The 21,097-nt window shown below is 43.0% G+C and overlaps 1 protein-coding gene across 7 annotated transcripts in view; it reads left to right on the forward strand.

Moving 5' to 3' along the window:
* SYNJ1 (synaptojanin 1) overlaps positions 1-21,097 on the forward strand; it is a 683,220-nt gene that overhangs the window by 557,061 nt on the left and 105,062 nt on the right. For all 7 annotated transcript variants that reach the window (XM_085623112.1, XM_085623114.1, XM_085623109.1 and 4 more), the window contains one exon: positions 19,273-19,482. In XM_085623112.1, coding sequence (XP_085479238.1) covers positions 19,273-19,482 — 210 coding nt within the window. The remainder of the gene's footprint in view (positions 1-19,272; positions 19,483-21,097) is intronic.

The raw sequence follows: 21,097 nt of genomic DNA on the forward strand, positions 1-21,097 counted from the left end.
GAAGGTCTCTCAGGCTTGAATAGGGGACCCCATACCTCAAAGATCAGCTTAGTGAAATCACATCACAGGAGCATCAGGAGACTTCTCGCAGGAAGGCTCGTCTTCGGTCTGAATACTAAACATGATGACCGTGATATTAAAAGCACCAACTTTCAGGTATGTGCAGCTGCTCGTGTGTTATGGCTAAATAGTGGGTCGATCAACCTAGAGTGGAAAACATGCATTGTCTAACAACTCAGACTGTTTGTCACATCGTGTGCAGACCAAGGTCGCTTCGCAGAGCTCGGGATGGTAACAACAGATTGCTCTCGTGTGAGGCAAAACTCGAGTCAGCAGTTCGTTTAAGCAATAACATGTAAATGCAGTGTCGTGTGCAAAAGCAGCAAGATGGCTTTCTAACTTCTAACGCGGTTATGCTAACTTAACAATGTATGTACGTATTAAGGGAGTCCTTACTACATGCCCCCTTGATCGAAGCACTACTTAGTATGCAAGAAGAGAGAGAGAACGCAGAGTTCAAGCACGACAGAGCAGAACAAGGCGTATCCAATTGAAAAAGGAACTGGTCAGTTCAGGCAAAGTTCGAACAGGAAAAAACCTCAAAAATAGAGAGGAAAAACACAAAAAAATTCAAACTGGAAGTTGGAGGTGAAAAAAAAATGAAAAAACGTCTCACCGGGCAGAAGTGTAGACGTACAGGGCCAGTTCAAGACACGTGAGGAAAACACTGTGGACGAAAGGTCACTTAATCCATAAAAGTATATGCAGCATATGTGGCCACTGCTTCCAGCAGAAAATCATTGGCACGGCCACTGAAGGTTTCAGCCATCCAATTAAGTAAAGAAAAGGAACATACATGTTCTTCTATCAGCGGAGCCTCTAGCACCATCAGAGGGCAACCATCGTGTACTTCCAAATAACTCATATCCAAGAAGTCATATGCCGCTCTCACGATGTCCCAATTACCCAGGATACCATGTGCCGCACCGCAGGCCATAATCCGAACTCCAGAACAGGCAGACTCGTGAGACACTAAGGGCCTCATCAGCTGATCAAAATCCGGGTCCGGAGACACCATGTTGGTTAAACACAAATCCATAGGCCATTCAAAGGGACAATCTAGGCAGTGGAAGACAGGTTGCACACAGGTGAAGTAGGAATACCGGAAGGATAATCCATATGCCAGGCTCAAAGTCGCCAACGGCAGGACACCATAGTAATCAAGCATCCTGTCACGAAGAAGCTGCAGACGGGACAGGCTGACGTGTGGCACAGAAAGAGCAGCCATTCCGCAAGATGAAAAGTAAAAGTAGCACACCTGCCACTAGAGCCAGAATTAACGGGACACCTCCAAAGACGCTGGAGAAAATAGAATGAAAAAATGCCGGAATCCCACCAAAAATAGTTTGGAAAGAGGTCACGAGGCCCGAGCCCACAAGTTTAAAAAAATGAGCCAGGCCAGTCGTAGACGAGGCATTGAAAATTGTTTGGATCAAAGCACCAAAATGCAGGGGGAGGTCAGTATTCAAAAGCGCCTGTACCTCGGTGCGCGTATTTGCTACGTGAAGGACAAATGTTTCCCGGGAGGAAGTCAATGGCACCTCCTTTTGGGACAATAGCGCTCTTATTCTGCTCATTTTGTCGAACTCTGCCTTCAAGGTTGGAATTGAAGGCCAGATAGAAGCATCCAGCCTCCCATGTGGGGGTGGAAACAGGACGTTATTGCAGCAGACAACCCTCTGTGTTACAGTTACTATATACGGGATCCCTACTAACATCCCGCAGCAAGCTTCATTATTTAAAATTAAATAACTACCGTTTGCAAGCAGCGTGAAAGATGGCGTAATCACTGGTACCGGGATACCTTTGAGGACGCAGGCCAAATTCGGAGCGTGTACATTACATGCACCGTGCAATTGAATGTGCCTACATACAACAGAATGATCAGGTGACGTTGTACATTCTTCACCCTTCAGATAAACCTCAGTACCGTCCCTTGTACATCTATACGTAAAGGGGAGGGACCAGACTTCATGTTTGAAAGCGGTACCCAGCTGTTCATATCTACCCAGAGCATAGTGTTTCATACAAGAGGTAAACTTAAAAAGCGCAAACGGTAGACTTATCAATCCGTGTAAGAGCCACACAGCGGAATCGACTTCCGCAACAGAAAAAGGTAACGGCTCCAATTTCTCAATATGGAGCAGGGAATATGTAGCATCTTTCATGGACATGAACTGCTGTTTGTCAGTAAGGTTAAAGGGAAGAAATAACGATGTTGTATTCAGATAGTCCCAAGGGACCTTCCCTGCCTTCAATGTTTGTAATGTCCAAGCAAACTGCATAACAGAACGCAACTGGTTTTGACCATGATACAACACAGACATATCATCCTGCACAATATCAACAATCGAAGACACAATATTATCTAATGTATAAATGCGAGAAGAAAGAGTGTTAATGCTGTTATCAATAACTGCTAATACTTTTTCCATATTAGCCTGATCAATAGCTCTCAATCTTGAAGCTGCCTCAATTTGCGACAGTTTCCATACTTCGTTGTAAATAGCATACGCCCATCTCTTGGATCTGCCACCCACAGGACCTTTAACAAAATCATTCAAATCTATTTTGTCATGTAATTTTGATAAATGAACTTTGACAGATGCCAAGGTGGAATGTCGCAGCCAGGACTGACATAATTTCCCTACAGAGTATGTAGTTACTGTATGTGACGACTCAAACCGGGGGTCCACTCTATCTTGAGTATACCCCGGATTCAGTCCTAGAAAACGACGTTGACAGGTATCAGAACTGCTTTGCCAAATTAACCATCCCTCATTATTAAATTTAGAAATGTTGAAGGACGAATTGGAAACCAATAACTGCAAAGCAGGAAGGGACAGATCTGTGTGATTATCCCAATTAGGGTAAGCACCCAGATCCGGCACAGAAGGCGAATTTAGTGTTTTAGAAGTGGCCAATCCGAAACAGGTGGTTTGGAAGATGGTTGCATTTAAAAACAACATATGATTTGGTACTAGACAGGCACGGTGTAAAGCTTCAGTTCCCTGAACCTGCCACGGTTTGGAACCCCAAACCGACTTAAGATCAACAGTAGCTTTCCATAGATCATAACCTTTGATTGACAACTCATCCATAAAGGACTTAGAATATAACAATTTGGTGTGTGTCAGTCTAACCTTGGAGGCAGACTCAGGCTTAACTTTAAAATAAAAGGAAGCCGGGGCTGAAACACTGAAATCAGTAAAATAAGTAAACTTATCAACTAATGTGTGTGAACTGCCAAACGAGGGGGTGGGACAATGTTCCCACTGGGTAAAATTTACAAAATTTCTAAACGAATTTGATTTATGCAAGAAGTGATTGCCATAATGTTGAAAACAATACTGTTCCGCATAATTAGCCGCATTTTCATACAAATCCTCAGCATCAAAGGCGGCATAATATTTCAAATCTGAAAACAGTGCTTCAATGGCGTGTACATCCCAATCATCAGAACGTATGTTCTGTTTAACTACATCACCCATAGAAACACGAAATACATTAGGCACATTAATGACCTCTGTAGGCCCATGAATTTGAAATTTAACAGCATCCCATGCGATTCCATCCATGACGGGCCAGGCAGTAATATTCACAAAAGTCTGGTCCCTTTTCATGATGTGGGATGAGGAGTGGGGGGCCAAAGTTCCATTGATAAGTCTAATTGTCGATCTCTCTTTGAGATAATGTCCATCCACCAAACGGAAGAACACTACAACAAATCCAATGGACATGAACAAAAAAATACCAAAAAGCATCAACCAGATGTATGTCCAAGGAGCTATCAAAAAATGCTTCTTAAACCAGCTCACAAAAACAGCAATGTTTGATGGGGGAGGTGAGGGCAAAGAGTTAGTGTCAAAGGAAAAACGGGACTGGCCAAGTGCTGTAGATTGTAAAACAGGCGAAGGTCCATGTGTAGGATAAGCATACTCAGTCTCATCGGACAAACCACCAGCCGGTGGTATCAGCAAGGGATCAGTAACTGAATGCATCTCGATTGCAACATCAGACAAGGTGGTAGTAGCAGGAACCATCATTGAATTTCTTTGCATTGTCTGGCATGAAACTGCCGGAGTCATACTAAGAAGTATCGGCCACTCGCTGAAGTTTGACATTGTCAATAGAGATGTACCTGTTTTCTTTGCGACCAGGAAGTGGAGGTAAAATGACTGTTCTTGTACCCTGCACTCCAAGCACTGGAACTGGTGCACGATAAGAGGGGCCGAACTCCTTCTTGTTCTCCACCTTCTCACGGACCAGATCACCAACTCTGGGTAGCCAGCCGACTACCGGAATCTGAACCTCAGCTTCAGACGTGGAGGGCAAATGTTCTTTCGAAAGAGAGTCTCTGGCTTCTTGTAGAGTCTGCAAAACAGCACAGTGATCATCTACGTCAAAGGGTGCGGTCGACGCCGCAATGTCTAGACCATCAAGGTCTGGAACAAACATTCTGATTCCGAAGAGCATCATGTACGGGGTCCGCCCACCCAGAGACCTTCTAGGGAGATTATTTAGTGCACGTTGAACGTTATACAAATGGGCTAGCCAGTTCCGGCCTGTGCCTAAAACACGTGCTGTCAATGATTGCTTTAAGTCACGGTTCATTCGCTCCACCACACTATTACCCTCAGGTCGGTAGGGAGACGAAAATTTGACAAGGACCCCCAAATTTTTCATAGCCTCCTTGTAAGCCTTAGAGGCGAACGCAGGGCCCTGGTCAGAATGGAAGGTACCACACGCAAAAGTTCCCACAAAGACACGCAAATCCCTGATGACAGTCCGCGAGTCAGCACTCCTTTGTGGCCACACCCATAGAAAACGTGTGCACGAATCCACTGCAACCAAGATGTACTTGTACGCAGTATCAGAAGAAAAAGGACTGCAGTGATCTACATAAACACAACCAAATGGCTTATTAGAGATGTACAGCTGTGTCTGTGGTGGGCGCGCAACAGTAGAAGGTTTAATCTGTTGGCAAATGTCACAATCAAGAACATAAGCGCGCGCTTGTTTATATAAACCAAACCACCAGTAACGTTGTTGTAACAGAGATATTGTAGCTGACACACCGGCGTGGGCAGACGCCAACCCCTCATGTGCAGCCAAGATCAGTGCTGGTCTGCAGTCCGCGTTGGGAATTATTCTATCACCAACGTCGTTAATCCTCACTAACGGGACGTTATCAGGACTTAAATGGTAAATATACCGAGAGGGAAAACCCTTTGGGTAATCTCCTCCCTTCTCTGTAGCAGCAATAGCTGCCAAGATGTCATCATCAATCTTACTTTTGGATCTTGTAACTGCTGCCACTAAGTATGTAGCCACTGCTGTTTTCGCTGCCTCGTCAGCTAAGCTGTTGCCGACAGCATGGACACCAAGCCGCTGGTGACCAAGAGTGTGTATAACACTTACGAGTGGGAGACGTTCTTTAAAGTCTGCCACTCGAACCCAAAGCGTTTTATGCTTAATTGTGCTACCTTTAGTGTCACGGTAATCATTCTGAGACCAGAAGTGTAAATTGTCATTGTAGGACTGGACACAGTAGAAGGAGTCACTCACTATAAGAGTAGTGACTCGGGGATCAGCAAACTCCAGTGCAAGCACTAGAGCCCGGAGCTCCGCCAATTGCGCGGTACAATCACCCAATGACTGCGTATGCACTGCATCAGATTGGAATTCACCATTTACGAATGTACCTACGACAATTGCGCAAGCCGCTGAATAAGCGTGCTTCGATCCAATTGCGGGTTGCGCAGACCCGTCAGTGTATATGACACAATGGTATTCTTCGAGCGGGCGCAAAGACAGAGGTGCCGGATGAACGAATTCATACTGCAAGTACTCTTGAGTCTGTAATGAGGCATCAAAGATGTAAGTGACGTCTGGCGACGTCAGAGTTGTAGCCCATTGTATCCACCGTGGATGCAAAGCTTTAGAATTTGGTACACTTGCTTTTGTCACTGCCTCTAAAGCAGGATATGGTGTTACAACCAGAATCTGTTTCCCATGCGACAGTGCGCGTTCCTTGAGGATCGCCATCTGCACAGCAGTCAGAACTTTTTCGACCGTAGAAAAACGTAATTCAGCAGAGGTGTACAAGTGGGATTTGTACGCAATGGGGACTGTGTCGCCCTCATTAAACGTCAAATACGTGAACCCCACGGCGCCTGGTACTATTCTTATCACCAGGTTAGTGCGGTTATCACGTGTCAGCAAGTATTGTGAAGCAAGAAGGTCAGCCTGTAAAGACTGTAAAATAGCAGAGTGTTCTAGCTGCCAGCTAGACTTCGAAAATGAAGGCTGTACCAAGGCGTAGAGCGGCTTGATACGCTGGGCATAATCAGGAATATACGTACGGCCGAAATTCAGAAAACCCAGCAGAGATTGTAATTTCTTCAGTGTCGTAGGAGCACTCAAGCGTGCACACTTTTCCAGAAAGTGGGGGGCTAACCCCTTACCTTCATTGTTGAGCTCGTAACCCAAAAACAACACTGTATATTCTGCGATGTGAGACTTCGCAAAATTGAATTTGTAGCCATAGTCTGCAAAACTCACGATTATATTGTCAACGCGAGACAGATGCGGCATCAGCTCATCATCCGTAAGATAGATATCGTCAACATATGAGTATGCTTCGGGGTCTATTCTTTCTAAAAGAGAAACCACGCGAGCAGAAAAGACGCCAGGGCTATTTTTGTACCCCATGGCTAATCTGGTAAACTGTTTTTGTTTTCCGCCCGACGTAAACGCTGTCCACTGGCTACTCAGTGTGGACAGGTTGTGGCTAAAAAAGCCATTGGAAATGTCAAGTGTCGTTTTAAATCTTTTACGCACGAGACTGTCGACCAAAGCCGAACTATGTGTATTTTGTACCGCGCAGGTCCGGCAGTGGGAGTTTAGGTGCCGGTAATCCAAAACTAAACGGTACGAGCCGTCAGGCTTCGTTACAGTGAATAAAGGGTTATTCATAGGGGACACACATGTTTCAATAACACCCTGATATTCCAATTGTTCAAGGATTGCCGCAACGTGAGGTCTCGCTTCACGGCGCATAGGATATTGGGGTTGAGGCTGGGGCATAGACCGCAATGGAATCTCATGGCAGGGGGACAATCTGTCCCATCCCACCTGAGTGCGATACACCGCCGGCGCAAGCGCAAGCGCCCACTCCTCAGCATACACTTCAGCTTGGTCCTTAGGCACTGTGTGCGCAAAGGACGGGAGGATTACTTCCTCCCCTCTAGGAGCCTCTAAAATGAAAGCTGGGGGCCAATCTGCCTCCGCTAGGAGGATATCATAGGTAGTGGTCAGATTATCCCAAAAAATCCCTTTTATTGTACGTTGTATGTCACCCTCAATTAATAAGACTATTTCATAAAGTCTATCAGGGGGAGCCACTCTGGTGTCAGCTGTTTCCACAGTAACCGATATATCAGTTGCTGTCACCGCCAGAAATGGACGCAGAGCTTGACGGACTATGGTAATTTCCGCTGCGCTGTCCAGGAGCGTCAGCGCCCATGTCCGGTTCCGAAGCTGTGTCCGCACTATCTGAGGCATACCTTGCCGTCAGAGCCGCCACTTTCTTCTTCTGAAACGGGGGTCTTTGTCGTGCAAATTCGTCCTGCTTGCCTTTACCCTCAGTCTGTCGGGGCTGGTCACGCTGTTGTGGAGCACCCCGACCTTTGCCACCGCCTCCGCCACCGGACTGTGTAGCCGATGTTTCCTGTGAAGAACGAGGAGAGCGCTGTTCAGAAACCTGAAATCGATCAGGAGACTTTATAGCAGCACGATCGCCCAGATCATAAGTGCGTTCACTACTAGACTGTACGGGAGAGGCAGGCCGAGAGCCCTGTTTCTGCTGCTGCTGCTTCCCCTGTTGTTTAACCTGCCATTTTTGTTTAGGAAAAAAGGGCCGGTCGTCCTTACCAGACGTTTCTGCCTTACCCTGCTGCTTTAGATCGGGATTCTTTATGACAGGCTTAACTCCTAAAGAGCTACGACCCAAATCCCGATAAGCCTCTGCGATTATTTTCGCAAATTCCTGCGGTTTGTCCTCCTCAGGAACTCGTTTCAGTTCATTACGAACCTGGAAATGCAAAGCATCACCCTTCAGGTTACCAATTATCATGGTAGCCACCAGGTCAAATTGCCCGAGGAGCCGCATCCCTAACTCTATCGCAGACTCCGCACCATGGTTCTCTTGAACTCTTTTGATTACGGAGGGCAGCTGCAACATAGACGGAGTGCCATAGCACTGCGCGTACGTCGCTGCAAAGACCTTGCCCCAATTTGTACAATCGTCAATGTGTGGGACCAAGTCTTTAGGCAAACTAATGGTGAGGATCCTGTGTTTCTCCACAGGTGAAGTATTCGGATAAACCGCTTCTATTTGGTCAAATTTCTCAGCAAGCCAAAAGGGGAAATCATCCCTAGTAAGGGGGCGCTTGCCCATAACAGAATTGACCATAACAGGACTAATGACCACCGCGTGATGATCAGTAGGCTGTCCCGCAACAGCAGGCGCCCCCGCCTGCATATTGCGCGACACATACTGCACCAACGCCCTATACACCGTAATGAGGGCAGTGTGTAGTACACGCAACTCAGCCACCGTCACCGTGAGGTAACGGGGATGAGGCGTAAATCCGGCTAGTACCGGCCAAGTGGCCCCTGCAATTGATAAAGGGCCCATTCTCGGCGGTATAACCGCATGGGGAAGGGCGCCATTAAACCAAATAAGATGCTGCCAAGCAGATATTGGTATTTCCTGTGTCCTATACGGCGTATAGTTCGCCGGCACTGCAGCGGCAGTATAAGAATGAAAGGTGTCATCATCCCCCACCGCTGGAATCGTCACCCAAGAGTAGAACAACTCATAGGGATGAGCCGCATCGGCTCCCACCACAAAGATGACGTTCATACCAGTGTCCGGTACCCCATACTGCGTCAAATGACGTTTTAGAGCCGCACGGCTATGCGCCGCAATATCCACCGACATTAGGACAACACACGTGAAACTATCAGTAGCACAAGGGTTCACTAACCTTTTTAATTATCAAGCTTGAAAGAACCTATATCAATAGACCTAGGTAGGTTTAAATCCGTCAGACTTGTTATCCGGAAACAAGAATGAGGGTGTTGTGGACAAACGCGAGCACTACTAAGGCGTTTCAACTCATAGACCAAACGTTAGGTGCGCCATGTTGCAGGGATTCTGCTTATACACAGAACTATGCGTAGAACCCCAGGACCTCAGTGAGTTGTGGTGTACCAGAAACTCACCTCAGAACCCAGAACCCAGTATCCGGCTAGCATAAGTGTCCCATTCGTTATCCGAGATTTAGCTCGGATGTCCCAATGAAAAGACAACCCAGAACACGCGACTCAGTACATACTCAGGAATGGTGGGAATCGGAAATACCTGTTCGTATATTATTCTCACATCAGTCCACAACAAGAATCAACAGAGACACGGTGAAAATAAAAAGAGTTTATTTTTATAGACCACGTGTCCTAATATGCAGTACTTTGGCTAATACCAGCAGACAAATGATTAAAATCAAAACCATCAACATAGTTACAATTCCATAGAATATAAAAGGGGTGATCATATTATAATGACAGTGGATACTACCACTTTCCCTTTACTAAGAGGCTAATATTATTATTAGACTAACAGAAGGTCTCTCAGGCTTGAATAGGGGACCCCATACCTCAAAGATCAGCTTAGTGAAATCACATCACAGGAGCATCAGGAGACTTCTCGCAGGAAGGCTCGTCTTCGGTCTGAATACTAAACATGATGACCGTGATATTAAAAGCACCAACTTTCAGGTATGTGCAGCTGCTCGTGTGTTATGGCTAAATAGTGGGTCGATCAACCTAGAGTGGAAAACATGCATTGTCTAACAACTCAGACTGTTTGTCACATCGTGTGCAGACCAAGGTCGCTTCGCAGAGCTCGGGATGGTAACAACAGATTGCTCTCGTGTGAGGCAAAACTCGAGTCAGCAGTTCGTTTAAGCAATAACATGTAAATGCAGTGTCGTGTGCAAAAGCAGCAAGATGGCTTTCTAACTTCTAACGCGGTTATGCTAACTTAACAATGTATGTACGTATTAAGGGAGTCCTTACTACACCAGCGCAACCCCTAAATTCATGAACCAGGACACATGTCACACATAAATCACTTATCAAACGACAGGCCCATCACACATTACCCATAAATGATCCCTGAAGACGAGCGCTGGATTAGGGGGGGTTTAATTTGTCAGTTTTGTATAAGTCTAATTCTATACTTCATAATATTAGCACGTTCTAATCATTTCTTAACTATTCATAATTTTAACTGTCTTCTTCTGGTCGATGGACCATTAGTTGACGAGTTGATGGTGACTTATGATTCACTAAACAGTTTAATACTTTAATTAAATAACCACAGAGTCATTTATCTGATTAATAATTTTATTTTATTAATTCATATGCTCATAATTCAGATTACCAGTGCACATACAAGACCACTCATGAGAGAACAGTTATCAAGCAATGTAATCAAAATGAATCATTTGCTTCAACATCAAAGCGTGCATAAGGATAAGGGAAAAGAAGGTACAGCATAAATACTTTGCAGAATTATATTGCAGAATTAAAGCATTTAAGGGGGTGATACCCACCAAAGAATCAGGAAACCACTTCCTTGACCGAGGTTGTGGTAGAGGTCCTTAGAGATAGGCTCCAAAGGACAAAGTAAAACAGGACAGATGCATTTAGGTAATTCAATAAATCGGAAACATCTCCCAACCTATCTACCTTGATCTAGTTCTCCTCAGACGCAATCTCATCCCAAGCACTCCCGCAACGTTCTCGTACCTAAAGTGCTCTCTCTCTATGCTCTTGTTCAGACGCTCCGGTTCTCGACTAAACCACACTCCAATTGGGATATCAATTATACCCTAATTCTCAACTCACTATCTTACAATCTTGCAGTGTCCGTAGAAACTCAGCCTGTGATTGGTTAGCACAAGTCATGTTAGTCTCCTCATCAAGTTCTCATCGCCAATCCATCCCATACTGGTTTTAACAAAGGAAGTATTAAAATAAATACAATCATATGCTATTAATGTCATTAGTTATACATTTTTCTACATTCTCATATTATGACATCCGCTTTACATTCAATTTCACGGAACGATGACAGTTCCCACAGTCGCTATTGCGTCTTGGCCCATAAACAATAGGACGCAGTTAATACATTATTATGAAGGTACTTAATTTCGTGAGGATGTAATTTTACAAACCTCACTCCATCACTGCCAACCCACACATGTGAAATGAGTCATAAAAATACACATGGTCTCGCACAAAGAGCATGGGTTAAAATGGACTGAAAGATAAAATGCGGACATTTAAAAAAAATTATTTCTAAAGAAACCAGGTAATCTGGGATGCTGCTGTGCCGTTTCTCATCAGCATACCCGTCACACTGCATTCCATGAGTGTGATCTGCAAGCATGGGGGAGAATCAGACTGAACAAGCACTGGCAAAGCCAATAGATTTCGCCTATTTTTTTTTTTTACATTGGTTTTGTCAATGCTTGTTTTCATTGAAAGCCTCCTGCTGCCATATTTGGAGGATAAACTGGTCTAGAACACCTTTAGTGAAAGGACGCTTAATTGATGCGGAAACTGCAGCAAGACTAGTACCTTATCAGTGTGCAGAAGTGGGGTGCTCAGCTGGCAGAGTCTCTCAAGTGCCATGGGTGGGTTTGGTTTGCAGTGAATTTATCTGAGCCCATGCACCCACAGTAATTCATGTTAGACCGAAACTGATACCTTCATGGAAAACCCGGAGCTTCGCTAATATCCATTACAAGACCCCCTAGTTGCCCCACCGCTACAGTGACAGTGACTTCCTGTCGTCCATTGCCACACCCCTTTCCTCTCTGTAGAGGGTACAAACACAGTAAGAGCAGTGTTTGTGTTAATAAAAAGCTGTATTACCAGGACTCCTCTGAGCTGCTGGTCTCATTCCTGCCCAGCTCCATCTCCTCCTTCTCACATCACAATAACACCAGTGCTCTGTATTCCATATTCCTTTTACAGAACACTGGCTCAGCTTTCATTACTACATAAGCCCACCCTTTTCAAAGACTAAAACATAACTCTCCCACTGAGCAGATATAGCCACCCAAATCTCTGTGGTGGGCACTTTTACTCAGTTGCACTTTCGTGTGAAATTCTAAGCAGTCCACGTCTGGGTGCATCATTCCCCCAGGTCAGTTTATGTCCAGCATGCCCGGTCTCTAAGGTTATCTTCGCGGAGTGGCTTAAGGAATGTGTCTGCAAGGGCAATAAGCGAGATCTTCTGTGGAGGAATACTCCTGGTTACGGTCTGATATGTTTCAATTCAATTACCAATTGGCAGGCTCTGGCAGGGAGCTCCTCTTGTTTGGCTGTACATCCCTTCAGTATGCAATAAGGTTTTAAAGTGAACACAGGATCCTCGTATTTTAGAAGAAATCTTAGAGTTGATAGAAGAAAAGGCTTGGACATTTTGTGCTTTATGTGTGTGTACTTATATAGTGCAAACTCCATACAGACGGATCTCAGAGCCCCGTGCAGTGCATATTTAAACAGCACAAATATTAGTCATGCTTTGGTTGTCGTAGCATAACAGATACATTCTTGTGACATCAGAGACTCAACAAGCATTGGCGAAGCCAATAGGTTTGTAGTAAGTGTATATTTTATGTAATTGCTTTATATTGTATGTGTTTGCTTTAAGGTGTAGAATTCATGTGAGTGTTCTGCGTGACTCTGTATGATTCTGGAATGTTTCTGTGTGACATCCAGATGAAGACTCTGTTACGGATACAGCACGTCGTGGGTCAACTGTTCTTGGAATAAACCTCTCTACATTTTAAGCCTTCCTGAGTATCTGGTGTGTTTTACGATAGTTTCTACTGAGAGACGCTTACTACATATTTTGGCGATGCTAGGATTTATGCGAGAAGAGCGCTTTTGATTTAAGGAGGCGTTTAACCGGATATCACGCCCAAGTGGATAAAGAAGAGGAAAAAAGACCCACCGACCGATGCATCCTGTGTGTTATGGCATTTAATGCAATTTGGCACATGTGAGTACGATTATTTTCACTCACCGGTGTCTTTCAATTCAACGGCTTACTTCGTGCCGGGTGGCTGATGGGGCATGATTTGAATCGCTCCCTGGATTCCGTGCGCATGGTGCTGCGTGGTCTGCGCTGGTATTCTAATTCCAGCTGATTGTTCGAAAGCCTGCCTGCTTCACGTCTAACGTCAGAGACACAACAACGCGTGATTGCATCATCACGCTTGGGCGGCCATTTTGGTGGATTGGGATAGTTTGTATTGGAAAGCATTGGAGCCACGTCATACTTTTGGATCGTTTTTTTTCTTCTCGTTTTTTTTTTCTTTTTCTCTCTTCATATTACCGAAGACAGTCCGAGAAAGAACAATTTTAAAAAAAAGAAAAGAAGGGAAGGGTAAACTTCTGTATTTGTAACCTTTAATATTCACAATGCCTAATTCCAATGAGAGCATTGTGGCTCCACCGGCTTTTCTGAAGGTTGCAGGTAAGCCACCTACAACTTGGCACAAGTGGTTAAGAGTGTTCACTAATTATTTGGAAGCAATTGATGCACTTGAGTACTCTTCTTCAAGGAAAAGGGCTATTTTATTTAATCATCTTGGTGATGCTGGGCAACAGTTGTTTGATAGTTTACCTTCTGTTCAACATCCGACCTCTGATGACTCTTGGAATGTATATTCGGAAGCTTTAGCTCGCATGGGTAATCAATTCAAAGATGAGCCCTCCATAATGGTTGAAAGACATGTGTTTTTTAAACGGAAGCAGTCATCAGAAGAATCTATAGAGGATTATTTGGCAACGTTAAGGGTTTTGGCTGCAAAATGTGATTTTGGTTCCTATTTAGATAATGAACTCAGGGATCAATTAGTATTTAACTGTTTCAACAAAAAAATACAGGAACGCATTTTGACTTGTAAAAACCCAACCTTGGATGAAGTTATTATTATCGCAAAGAGTATCGAGTGCTCTGTTACATCGCAAAGAATATTATCGGAGACTGCTAGTGCACCAAACAACACCAATGTTATGAGCTTATCGTCTGACAATAGTAACCAAATGGAGATTAATGCTGTAAAAAATCGTTTTAAGGATAAAAAAATGTTTGAGCGTAAACCTAACATTTTCTGTTACAGGTATGGTTCAAAATTTCATGTGGGTAATTATCCCAATTGCCCAGCTCAAGGCAAAAGGTGCAATAATTGTAAAAAAATCGGTCATTTTTTTACTATGTGTAGGGCACCTAAAGACAAAAACAGAGTGAATTATGTGTACACAGATGATGAAATTTGCGAGGCTTTAAATGTTTCTTCTTTATCAGTACATATACTGGATGATAAAAAAGTTAGAGGTCCCAATTGCAAGGTTTTGATTGGTCAAATTGACATTGACGTAATGGCTGATTCGGGTTCGCCAATCACCATTCTAGATGAGAAGACATTTTACAGGTTATGGCCAAATACTGAATTGATTTTTACTGATGTGAATCCCAAAGCGTTTGGTGAATATGACATAATCATGCGCGGGTACTTTAATGACACCATTAATTTTAAAGGTCGGGTTATTGACACTAAAATTTATGTTGCTTTGGATGGAAGGAACATTTTGGGTTGGCGTGACCAAGCAGGGTTAGGTATATTTTTGAAACCTGGTCATCCTGAACCTGTTGTCCTTGGTGATTTTCCTGTTCTATCTGTTGATGATAATACAACACAGGATTCTATTCTTAGGGGGTTGGTTGAAAAATACAGGTCTGTGTTTAGTTCAGAGATTGGCTTAGTCAAAAACTTTGAACACACCATAAAATTGAAGGACCAGGTTTGTCCCGTTATTCAAAAGGTACGTCCTGTCCCACTCTCGGTTAGAGATGATCTCAAGCAACATCTTGATGAGCTGTGTTCCCAGGATATTATTTGTCCTGTGGAGTCGTCTGAGTGGGTTTCGGCTGCGGTGGTGGCACGTAAGCACTCTGGCGATATTCGTCTATGTGCGGATTTGAGGGTTCTCAATCGCAACATTGTGGTGGATGCACATCCTTTACCCAAAATTCATGACATGCTTGCAAAGTTGGGTCGCAGCAAATTTATTTCTACTATTGATTTGCGCTCCGCGTATCATCAGATTCCTTTGTCAGCTAAGTCTCAGCCTTTAACTACTTTTGTAACTCTGTTTGGGGTTTATATGTATAAGAGACTTCCATTTGGGCTAGCTTCAGTTGCTAGTATATTTCAGAGATTGATGGATACAATTTTTGATAACTGTCCTGGTATTCAGGCGTTTCAGGATGATATATTAGTGCATTCTGAGTCGTTAGAGCAACATTACATTTTAATTAAAAAGGTGCTGAAGGATTCACAAACACATGGCATGACTGTCAACATGAAGAAGTGTAATTTTCTTGCTCAGAATGTGGATTACTTGGGTCACAATCTATCTAGTGAGGGTATCAAGCCTAAAAATTCATTATTAGATGCTATAAAAAATGCACCAGCTCCCTCTGATAAGGATTCTTTGCGAGCATTTCTTGGTTTAAGTGAGTATTATGCTCGTTTTGTACAGGGATATGCTCTTGTTGTGCAACCCCTTAGGAGTTTGTTGAAAAAACATGCAAAGTTTGACTGGTCTTCAGATGTTGATGAAGCTTTCACATCAGTTAAAAGGTTAATTCTTAATGCACCTGCTATTAAACCATTCACATATGGAGTTCAAAGCATCATAACTGTTGATGCTAGCGCAAAAGGTCTTGGGGCTGTTTTGAGTCAGATTGTGAATGGTCAAGAGTCCACGATAGCTTTTGCTTCTCGTACATTGACCTCTGCTGAACTCAACTATAGCACCATTGAGCGTGAGGCATTAGCTTGTACTTGGTCAGTGGAAAAGTTTTGCATGTATATTTGGGGAACTAGGTTTCAGCTTTTTACTGATCATAAACCATTAATGTACATGCTTGGTGACAGTTCTTCCAACAAAGCATCTTCCTGGCTGGTGAGGTTGTTATCTAAACTTCAGGAGTTTAACTTTGAGATCAAATATATTCCTGGGGGCAAAAATGTTAGGGCTGATTGTCTTTCACGCATTCCTCTTCCTCACTGTCAAACAACCATTGATTCTGATGATGAGCTTGAATGTGTCTTTTTAGTCGAAGACGTTGTCCAAAGTTACAAAATCACGCAGGAGGATTGGATAAAGAGTTTTGAGCGTGATGATTGCTTGCAGAATGTTAAAAAGTTTTTAGTTAAGGGTTGGCCTTCGGACAGGAGTCCATCTGTGGAGGAAAGACATTTTTCACAAATCGCTTCTGAATTGTCCTTTTCTAATGATATTTTGATACGACAGGATAAATTTGTTCCTCCTAGGGGTATTCGGGACAAGATTATTTTGCTTGCACATGAGGGACATCCTGGTACCACTGCTACAGTTAACAAAATTAAGCAGATGTACTGGTGGCCTGGTATTGACAATCAAGTCAAAACTCATATTAATCAATGTCCTCAATGTCTTTGTTCTGACAAGCATTGGAAGTCTGCTAATTCTCCCCTGTGTCCTGTTCAATGGCCTTCTGCAGCGTGGAAGAAAATTGGGTTAGATTATTCTGGTCCATTTTCTATTTTCAATTCGGATAAAAAGTATCTTATTGTTGCTGTTGATTATTTTTCGAAGTGGATTTATTTTTCTTTTGTCAAAAATGCAGATTCTGGTACAGCCATTTTATTTTTGCAACGTTTGTTTTACACTGAAGGAACACCTGATGATGTTGTAACGGATAATGGTTCTCATTTTACTGCTCATGATTTTAACTTGTTCTTCAAAAAATTTGATGTTAAACATACCTTAGCTCCTTTGTACAGCCCAGCTACTAATGGTCTGGTTGAGCGTGCCAACAGGGTGTTGAAAGATGCTGTACAAACAGCTGCTAGTAATGGTCTAAACATTCCTTCTTTCTTGTTTCAGAGAGTGTGGAACTATAATACCACACCACACACTACCACAGGTGTTTCACCGTTCATGTTGTTGAGAGGCCGCATACCTACCTCTAAACTTAATCCGTCATGGTTATTGGAGAAAACTTCTAATGTTCCACTTGATGTAAACAAAATCAGAGAGAATGTAATCAAAAAACAAGAAAACTATAAGCAAGATTATGATAAACGTATGCATGTTACTGATCAACCTTTATATCCTGGTGATTGGGTCTTGATCCGGAAACCAATTAGAGTTTCTAAAGGTCATTCTAAATTTTCATCTCCGGTGCAGGTTTTAAAGGTTTCTCGTATGTGTGTTCTTTTGCAAGATCGGGGCTGGTGGAATAGAAATGCACTGATTAAAATAACCTGTAAACAAGCTGATATTATTCGTAGTAACAAACTTAACACTGATGTAACTGAAAATTTGAATTCTGATTGGTTTGGTGTCTGTGATGATATTGGTAGTCGTTCACAGAGTCTCTCAACTCCTGGAGATTCAGGTCCATCTGATAGAGGGGATTCTAATTTCACTTTATCTCATCAAATCTCACCTTCTTTTACACCTCAAAAAGGAGAAGGTGATGGTAGTGGAGTAAGGTCAGTTCCTGGCATTTCTGTTAGTTCAAGGGTTAGGTCAGCTCCTCTTCGTTTCCGTGATTATGTTATGACTTAGTTTATTTATTTAGTTATTTTTGTTCTCTGTGTGGATTATCTTTTATGGTTATTTTCCCAAGATAATTATGTTCTCATAGTTGATGTCTATTTCTATTTTGTTAAAGGGGAGGGTGTGTAGTAAGTGTATATTTTATGTAATTGCTTTATATTGTATGTGTTTGCTTTAAGGTGTAGAATTCATGTGAGTGTTCTGCGTGACTCTGTATGATTCTGGAATGTTTCTGTGTGACATCCAGATGAAGACTCGGTTACGGATAGAGCACGTCGTGGGTCAACTGTTCTTGGAATAAACCTCTCTACATTTTAAGCCTTCCTGAGTATCTGGTGTGTTTTACGATCGTTTCTACTGAGAGACGCTTACTACAAGGTTGTGCCTATGAGAGATCTATTGGCTTTGTCAGTGTTTTTCAAAACATTGCACAACAACGCGGGCTGCTGTGCAATATGTCTTAAAGTTTAACAACAATCCCTTTGAAGCTGTCAGTGCTGGCCACATCATATTGCTTTTTTGTTCTGGAATGTAAGCCATGGTGCATAGCACCCACAATGCTGTGCAACATTGACAAAACCAATAGCTCTCGCTCAAGTGAACCCTGTTAGCTTTGCCAGTGCTTGTTTCACTCGTTACAGTTGTGCCTTCTATGGTGGAGACTGTAATGAGTAAAACAATCTGCATGGTGGCTGTACCCTCACGCCTGTGACTTTCCTTTTCCCTACCTGCTTTACTCCTTCTATTTTCCATGAGTCAGAGTCTATTGCTTTCCTCACTCCATCTAACTTACTCCTATGCCCATCCAATCTTTTTGGTCCTGACAATGCAGCCTCAAAGTAGTCGTAAATTGCCAGGACCCACGTGTGAAATGTGCCTGACATGCCTGGAGTTGTTTTCTAATACACACAATATTGTCAGAATGTGTAAGACTACCCATGGAAGTCTCTTACAGAAGTGAGTAGGCGTGGGCAGGTTTTCGGCAGATGTCTGTTACCACTCACCACTACTGAAATCATTATTAAATCCTGGGATCAGGAAGTTATGTACTCAAGCTGCTGAAAATATATATGTGGTGAATTGTATCAGTGGCCACTGTCTGTTTTCTAGAGTAGCATAAATCAGAAGCACACTTGTTGTCTACACAATAGAGTAATAAATTAATTGCATCTTACAAAATGTAAAAAGTTAAGGCCGAAGGACCATCCACTCCATTCAGAGGACCCTGCCTGCCTGGTGAGGATCTCTGTAATGTAAGGAGCGCTGCCAATACAGCAATGAAGGTTTGCTGATCGGGCAGTAGCCACAAGTTTGGGAGAAATTATACCACTCTTGCCTGTTTGCATCACAGATTATTGAATGTTTGCTATGACGTCGCCTAAACTGCTGAGTAAAGTTCTGTTCTGCAAAGTCCATTTACCACATCATGTTCAATGCTGTATATTGCAGGTGAGGTTGACGACTATAGTGCTGAAATAGAAGAATATCTTCCTCAACATTTACAACCTTCCGCATGTTCAACGTATGGATCTTCCCCAAGTTCATCACCCCGTTCCAGCCCTTGCCCGTCTCCCACAATGCCAGATGTTCCGCCACCTTCACTTCCAGTAAGGCCTAGTAGAGCACATGCAAAAACTCCAGGACCACCTTCGTCCCAAGGTTTGTGATGTTTTTTCACTGTATTTGTTACATTCAAATGTGGAGTTTCAAAGAATAAAAAAAATATGTAGGGTATATGCAAAATCTAGAATTAATAAACTCTCCAAGTTGCAACAATCATTGCCTGGGGGCAGCCCTGTTTGGATGCACCATTCCCATGTCACTGTATGCATTCTAACCCTGATTCCTCAACTGATGCATCCCTATAGCAAAACCCAAACACAGAATGAGGTCTGTTTTCCTGCACCACCAAACCCATCACGTATACGAGCTACATCTCCCGAACACTAATACCACTACACTGGTCATATAGCAGACCTTATCACCCACAACAACCTGATGGACTTGTTTATTGTAGATTTCATTGAATTAATCCCAGATGGCTACGCAATACTTCACCATAACTACAGAAGTAAATGAGGTGATGGGCAGTCATTCACAAAAAGTCCTCTATCTGCATGGCATGTGCCATCACAATTACATCCAGCTTTAAAACTCACTGCATCCATCTTTCTTATGCTGACATGTTCAAGCGGAAGCAACTTCAAACACCTGCTCTATGCTTCAAATACGTCTTTGCAGGTTAATTTGATTCACAGACCACCCTAATTCTCTGACCACTTGAAAGCTTCCAGCATTTCCCATTAAGCACTCATTTAACTAAAATCTCCTTTTCTTCAAATCTCCCCCACCCCCCACCCCCCCCACACCCCGCATCAATCCACATTTTGTTCTCTAAATAAATAAAAATAAATTTGACATCTTTATGTCAGAACTATAATTCATTTTTGCATGCCTGCTCTACTTTTTATCAGGATATCAAAACATTTATAAATAATGTACGTGTTGGCATATTGTCAGCACTAATTTAAATCATGCTGAATAAAAATTCATCCAATTAATAAATATTTATCTTTTTCACACATCTATGATCACGTTTTTCATAAACACAAATAGACACTATTTTTGTTGAGACAAATTACTTATCAGGAATTGTGGTAAATATTTAAAAAGAAACAGAATTGCTAGCAATCTTAGATTGTAGTTTTTCCCACTGTTTAAACCTAGCATTAGAGACTTTCCAATGCTGCACGTATAATTTTGTGATTGACTCAATAGAGCAACAAATGCTGCTTCTCCACAGCAATGCTTTTCACTTTTCTGTGTTGTTTACTAGGCAGATGAGTTTATAAACCTTTGTTTGATCTGTTTACCACTTTACCACATTGTTGGTTATCACTGCTTGCAGAGGTATTTATGTATCCTTCGCTTGCTCTTGAATTTAAAGAAATGTACTGATTTAATTTTGTTGTGAAAGGAGCGTGGCCAGGCAACATGGCCTATCGGATGCTTTCTTAGGAAGCTTTTCTGCCCCAATCAAACATCCTGCATAATCCTGTCCACAATAAAGACCTCTATGGCTAGAGTCTCTTTGTAATCCCCCTGTGCCATAACTGAATGGTGTTGCTTTGGTGGGGACACAGAGTGACCAATGGGCACTGCCTCTGCTCTCCGGTGATGGTGCTAAGTCCTATGTGGTGGGTCCTGCCATGAGGTGGATTGGCAGCAGTGCTCCTGGAAATGTCCATGCGGAGGCAGGCACCGGACGACCGGT

The sequence above is a fragment of the Triturus cristatus genome, chromosome 8, assembly GCF_964204655.1.
Source record: "Triturus cristatus chromosome 8, aTriCri1.1, whole genome shotgun sequence".
NCBI lineage: Eukaryota > Metazoa > Chordata > Amphibia > Caudata > Salamandridae > Triturus > Triturus cristatus.